Source organism: Ipomoea triloba, chromosome 4, assembly GCF_003576645.1.
Source record: "Ipomoea triloba cultivar NCNSP0323 chromosome 4, ASM357664v1".
Lineage (NCBI taxonomy): Eukaryota > Viridiplantae > Streptophyta > Magnoliopsida > Solanales > Convolvulaceae > Ipomoea > Ipomoea triloba.
Genome location: NC_044919.1, coordinates 10,934,534 through 10,941,073, shown reverse-complemented (window position 1 = coordinate 10,941,073; position 6,540 = coordinate 10,934,534). Strand labels below are relative to the sequence as shown.

General features: G+C 36.8%; 1 protein-coding gene across 2 annotated transcripts; it reads left to right on the top strand.

Moving 5' to 3' along the window:
- Positions 1–2,743: 2,743 nt before the first annotated feature.
- LOC116016508 (serine hydroxymethyltransferase 4) lies at positions 2,744–5,682 on the top strand. 2 transcript variants are annotated; one of them, XM_031256811.1, is made up of 4 exons: positions 2,746–3,495; positions 4,338–4,728; positions 4,816–4,917; positions 5,122–5,682. In XM_031256811.1, exons 1-4 carry the CDS (start codon positions 2,818–2,820, stop codon positions 5,364–5,366), a joined length of 1,416 nt encoding a protein of 471 aa, XP_031112671.1. In that variant the 5' UTR covers positions 2,746–2,817; the 3' UTR covers positions 5,367–5,682. The 2 variants fall into 2 exon arrangements, with proteins under 2 accessions (XP_031112670.1, XP_031112671.1); XM_031256810.1 differs by having other exon boundaries at positions 2,744–3,495; positions 4,338–4,917.
- The last annotated feature ends 858 nt before the right edge of the window (positions 5,683–6,540 follow it).

Below are 6,540 nucleotides of genomic sequence, written 5' to 3'. Positions count from 1 at the left end.
TTGGTTGAAGTGTACAACCCAAAGTCATTGTTCATTTGTTCATTCCTTTACATTTTCACAATTAAAAAAAATTATTATGAAAATCTATAAAAAAAAAAAAACTAAGATATTGTATCTAAAATTATACATGTACAAAAGAATATCATAACATTCTTTGAATTCGGCATGAAGAGAATTGCAAGAATAGATATTAAAAAGGGAATCCATTTACTCAAAATCATAACTTTTATGAGATTTACAAAAGTACTAATAGAAAATAGATCATTAGCAACCAAAGAATTACAAATGGCTATAAAAAGAATTGATCTATGTGAGTAAAAAGGTTAATAACATTGCTACGAGGGAATTAGAGGAAAAGTAATTGTAATTCCGTAAGAAAAGAATAAGGCGAAAATTAAAATTACATTATTTGGTAGGCAGAAATAAAATGACTAGGGATTGAAAACGAAGAAGTGTAAAGACTAAAAATCCTTATATAATACGGAATAATAATAATAAGGACAAAATAGTAATTCGTTGTTGAATTATAATTCCATAGAATTGCTGTTCCCATCAACCAAATCATTTTCCGTTAAGTCTGTCCACGTGGCGTTGAAATTGCCATGTCACAATTTTATGATGTGGTATAAAACTATAAAATTCGGCTCAAAATGAAGCAAGGTTTCCAACGCAAGACCTCTTGTCTAAACAAAGGACACACTACCACTACACCACACATTCCACTTGTTTTATATTTGTTTAATATATATAGTAATACTTTTCTTTGAAAGTACTAAAGTTTCAAAAAGGAAAATGGATTCACAGAATCAGGTCACAAAAGGTAAGATTTAGCATCCTCTTTTTTGTTTCTCTGGTACGAAATTACACAGAAACTCAACCTAAAAATTACAGGTGAGTGGCAATTTTAGTTTTCCAAACAAAGTGAATGTGCTCATAAGTTTTGTATAGCTTAACATTTTCTTTACTTATGATATAGGAAATAAAGCGTGAAAAAGCTAAGGGCAAACTACAGTCTTCAATTCGTGCAAGAGATTCTACACCATTTTCAGCCCAAGAAAGCATCAATTACTCATTGGATTCATGAATTATTTTTTCATTATTGTGTATTAGTATTTAATATGGTTTGGGTACATGTGTTTTTAGACTATCAAAAATTTGGTGTCTTGTTTAAAATCAGTACATTGTGATGCTATTTAAGATGTTATGTGATGAACGAAAAGATGACAAATTTGCAAGATAATTTAATTTGACTAATAATTGAAACACACCTATAGTAGCAATCTAACAAAGAGGGATATTAATCCTTATCTTCTGTGATCTGATTCTGTGAATCCATTTTCCTTTTTGAAACTTTAGTACTTTAAAAAGAAAGTATTACTATACATATTAAACAAATATAAAACAAGTGGAATGTGTGGTGTAGTGGTAGAGTGTTCTTTGTTTTGACAAGACATCTTAGGTTCGAAACCTTGCTTCATTTTGGGCCTAGTTTTATGCCACATCACAAAATTGTGACATGGACAGACTTAAAGTATAGGGATCAATTTGACCAAAATTGATGTACATGGACTAAATTGAACAAAACAAAACACTATATAGGGACCTCACAGGTAATATAAATTTCATGGAGTTTGGTAGGAATAGAATTACAATTCCATCTTACCAAACACCCCTTATAGTCTAAAAATTAGAAATAAAGTTTGTATTAATTACAATTAGTGACATACAATCTTTTGATAACATTAATACCATGCTTTAAAAAAAAATTTGAATTGAATACCTTAAATTTTTTTAAATCTGTAAAAATTAACCAAATTCTTCATAGTATTTGTTTTGGAAAAAATTTGTTTGAGTGTCTCACATATCCTTGTTCGTAAGACAGATCGGGAATTTGTGTGAGACTGTCTCATGTAATACTTGTACTGAAAAATGTAACACTAATCATGAATAAATTGTTTATTGTTTATATGGGAAAGTGTAATACTTTTGAATAAAAATGTAATACTTTTATATTTTGATTTAAAAGTATTACATTTTTTTCAAGTATTATATTTTCCCTTATAAGTAACAAACACTTGCCAACATTAATTATAAGATAAAATGTAATACTTTTATGTTTTATGTAAAAGTATTGCTTTTTCCTAAAAATATTACAGTTTACCTTATAAGTAACAAACATTTTATTCATTATTAGTATTATATTTTTCAATATAAGTATTAAATTTCAATATTAACACAACATGTCTTACGGATAAAGATCTATGAGATTGTCTCACACAAGTGTGCCCTTATATTTTTGGTGAGGTAAGAGAGGCTAAATTTTATAAATAATTTTTTAAAATTTTAATAAATAAAAACAAATTTTGTTTTTAAAAAATAAAATAAAATAAAAAGAACACGTGTCAACACGGCATAGATTTGATTTGCTAAACAAGTTAATTTGGACTTAATTGAACAATTTTATTGATTTATGAGACTTAATGAAGTTTTTTTTTACTTTAGAAGATCCAATTACACTATCCAATTGATTTAGGGGTCAATTTGACACTTTTTCATTTTTTAAGTGTTAATGTGTGAAAATGTGTAATTATACAAGAAAAGAGTGTCGATTTGATAATTTAAAAAACTCTGTTAATTTTGCCCAGTGGCAGGAGAGGAGTTGGTAAGATGACGAAGTGAAGGGCAACACAGTAATTTCCCACGACACTTCACTGGCTTTAAAGCTCCCACCTCGTCTTCCTCCACTTCCTGCGCTACTCTCAATCTCCACTCTTTCTCCGACTCATTTCCCAGCCTTAACCCCCAAAACCCTCCGCCATGGATCCCGTCTCAGACTGGGGAAACACTCCGCTCGCCGCAGTTGACCCGGAGATCCACGACCTGATCGAGAAGGAGAAGCGGCGCCAGTGCCGCGGGATCGAGCTGATCGCCTCCGAGAATTTCACCTCCTTCGCCGTCATCGAGGCCCTCGGGAGCGCCCTCACCAACAAGTACTCCGAGGGCATGCCGGGGAACCGCTACTACGGCGGCAACGAGTACATCGACGAAATCGAGAACCTCACCCGCAGCCGCGCGCTCCAGGCCTACCGCCTGGACCCCACCAAGTGGGGCGTCAACGTGCAGCCCTACTCCGGCAGCCCCGCCAACTTTGCGGCCTACACGGCCGTGCTCAACCCGCATGACCGGATCATGGGGCTCGATTTGCCCTCCGGCGGGCATTTGACTCACGGATACTATACCTCCGGCGGGAAGAAGATCTCCGCTACCTCGATTTACTTCGAGAGCTTGCCCTACAAGGTGAATTCCACCACCGGGTATATTGATTACGATAGATTGGAGGAGAAGGCCCTGGATTTCAGGCCGAAATTGATCATCTGTGGTGGCAGTGCTTACCCTAGAGATTGGGACTACAAGAGATTCAGAGAGATTGCTGATAAATGTGGGGCGCTTTTGCTCTGTGATATGGCTCACATTAGTGGCCTCGTTGCCGCTCAGGTATTAAATCAAACCTTGAACGCATGCATTCTCAATTTTGGTGTTGATTAGATCTGCATGTTTAGTTTGAATCATAGATCTACACGTGATCTGTGTTTTTATTGGATCTTACATTGCTACATTATTGTTCCTTTGCCGTCAATTCTGGATCAGTGTGCAAGGTAAGGTTTTGTTTCTTAATCAGATTAGATTTGAATGCATGTGAGTTTAAATCTGGGATTTGTGTTCTATAATGAGCTGCATTTTGTAGGGAAAATTGGTGTTATTTGATCTGATAATGGAAACTGGAACCTCACATTTGTATGTTCTGTTTGGTTTGATATTAATACAATAGTACTTCTGGTAATGGTGTCATCAAAGGCATGATCTCTTGTTACACTGTAAAACACTAATTTAATATGGATCTAGGATCTTGAATATTCCAGTGCAATATGTTGAGCATATAATATATTAAACATAAATCTGTAACAATCAGCTTTTCCATTCAATATTGTAAGAAAATTTTAAGGTTGCCCACACGGGTTTAGCTCACGAGTTCAGAACTCGGCAGTGGCAGCGTGGGGATTATGCCCAAAGTGGGCAGATCCCTTTTGCGCACCGGCATTTGGCCCTGCCTCAGCTATTGAGTTACCGTGATTTACATCCTGGCCCATGGTGTGGGGCCCTTGAGGTTGGAGATTCAACCTTTTGGGTGAAGAAAATTTTAAGGTTGCATACCTAGTATAGTGTTAGTGAAAATTTTAACATGATGTATTTGCAATGACATTTTGTGGTTTCCTTATCACTACTGTTATATTAGGCAACATCTGATCGGAACTTGTGGTTGTGATTTGTCTGTGTAGGAAGCAGCTGATCCTTTTGAGTACTGTGACATAGTCACCACCACAACTCACAAGAGCTTGAGGGGTCCTAGGGCTGGGATGATTTTTTACCGCAAGGGCCCCAAGCCACCGAAGAAGGGACAACCGGAGGGTGCAGTGTATGACTTTGAAGACAAGATCAACTTTGCGGTTTTCCCATCACTACAAGGCGGTCCCCACAACCACCAAATCGGTGCTTTGGCTGTTGCCCTCAAGCAGGCCATGTCTCCGGGCTTTAAGGCCTATGCTAAGCAAGTCAGGGCCAATGCAGTTGCTCTCGGAAACTACTTGATGAACAAAGGGTACAAGCTCGTCACTGGTGGAACTGAGAACCACCTTGTTCTATGGGACCTTCGTCCTCTTGGTTTGACTGGTAATGCAATTGGGCACTCAATCTTTCGGGACTCTGCATTCCGGGGATTAGCAATCATTGATGGGTGTATCTTGATTCTCTTTGCAGGTAACAAGGTCGAGAAACTCTGTGACCTGTGCAACATTACCGTGAACAAGAATGCTGTATTTGGTGACAGCAGCGCTCTTGCCCCTGGAGGAGTTCGCATTGGTAAGACTAATTGATTGTTGTTATATGCATCACTCTATACGAGATTTCTGGTTGATCTTCAGATAAATTTTGCTTGGCTATCCCTATTAAAACACTTACTAAGAAATGTAAGACGGTGATCATTTGGAGACTAGATTTCTTGTAGTATTTCCCCGCCCTGTTTTCCTTGTATGATATGAGTGAATGAGAATCTTGTGTGGTCAGGTGCTCCTGCCATGACATCAAGGGGTTTGGTCGAGAAGGACTTTGAGCAGATTGCCGAGTTCCTCCACAGGGCTGTGACCCTCACCTTGAGCATCCAAAAGGAGCACGGGAAACTCTTGAAGGACTTCAACAAGGGTCTCGTCAACAACAAGGAAATCGAGCAGCTCAAGGCCGATGTTGAGAAGTTCTCGGCCTCCTTTGACATGCCCGGATTCAAAACATCCGAAATGAAGTACAAGGACTAGGCAAAATCACACCTCAAGTTTTCGCGTTTGCAACATTTTCCTTATGTATGCATCATATGCTCCAAAGAAGAATTTCCCTTGTGTTAATTCAATTCATGGCTTATGCTGAAGAACAATAACGTTGGCACTGTATCATTCTACTTGATGTTTTAGGATTAGTGTTTGAATTGTCGCATGAAGTTGTAGTAGTTGCTCCAAAGTTGATAAAACTTTGAAATGATTTCCATGTCTCAAATGATTTTGTAAGTCATACTATTTTCTGTGTGTTTTACTAATTCAATCAAATATACAGTGATTGGCAAAAATGAAAACTACACTTCTCTGCCTCAATCAATTATTTGTTTTTAAAAAGATTACTTTTTTTTTTCATTATTCTTTATTGGAAAAAATGTAATTTTATAAGCGAAGTCAAATTAGCTTCTAAATTTTTGAAAGTTACAATTAAGCTCATCAATATGACTTGTCAACTTATGATGGCCTAATAAGTGACTTGTAATAATTGATCACTAACTCCTTTCGAGTGGAGGAGGAAACTTGTTGGTACCTTCATTCCGCCAAAGACCTTGTGGTCTAGTGACACCTGGTGTCCTGGAACTGTTGACTCTTTGTGCTTCAGGCTATGAACAGATACTACATTGTAACAGAGTCAGTAGTACTCAAAAAAAAAGGATACTACATTGTAACAGAGTCAGTAGTACTCAAAAAGAAAATCTCTAATTCATTTTTGAGTTCCGATACAAATATAGCATGCTGAAAAGTTCAATTACAACTTTTAAAAATTTAAGCTCTAGTAAGTTCAATTACAACTTTTAAAAATTTAGGAGTATAATTAACTTGTTCCGTAAAGTTTAGAGGGTTGAATCTGCTACTTTTCCCTTCTTTATTCTACCATTAAAATGATTTCAGAAATGACAACTAAGCCGCAATCGAGCTACCATTTCTTCCAAGATCCAAGTGGGGGCGTTTGGTCTTTGACTGACAACCATTTCGGCCCACATTTGCTAAGGATAATAAATGATTGTGAATGTTCAAACCCGTGTGGTACTCATTTGGATTTTGCACAAAAAAGTAGTTGTGGTCGGAGGCCCATTCTATGTTAATATAATTAGAGGCCCAATTTGATATTGACCAATAGACCCAGAAGTTATATCTAGGGCAAATTATTAGGTATACA

Bases quoted from the DNA above. Each gene is read 5' to 3' on its own strand.
- LOC116016508 (XM_031256810.1), top strand. From the start codon at position 2,818: ATGGATCCCGTCTCAGACTGGGGAAACACTCCGCTCGCCGCAGTTGAC. The intron at 3,496-4,337 runs GTATTAAATCAA...TTGTCTGTGTAG, and splicing joins GTGGCCTCGTTGCCGCTCAG to GAAGCAGCTGATCCTTTTGA. The intron at 4,918-5,121 runs GTAAGACTAATT...TTGTGTGGTCAG, and splicing joins CCCTGGAGGAGTTCGCATTG to GTGCTCCTGCCATGACATCA.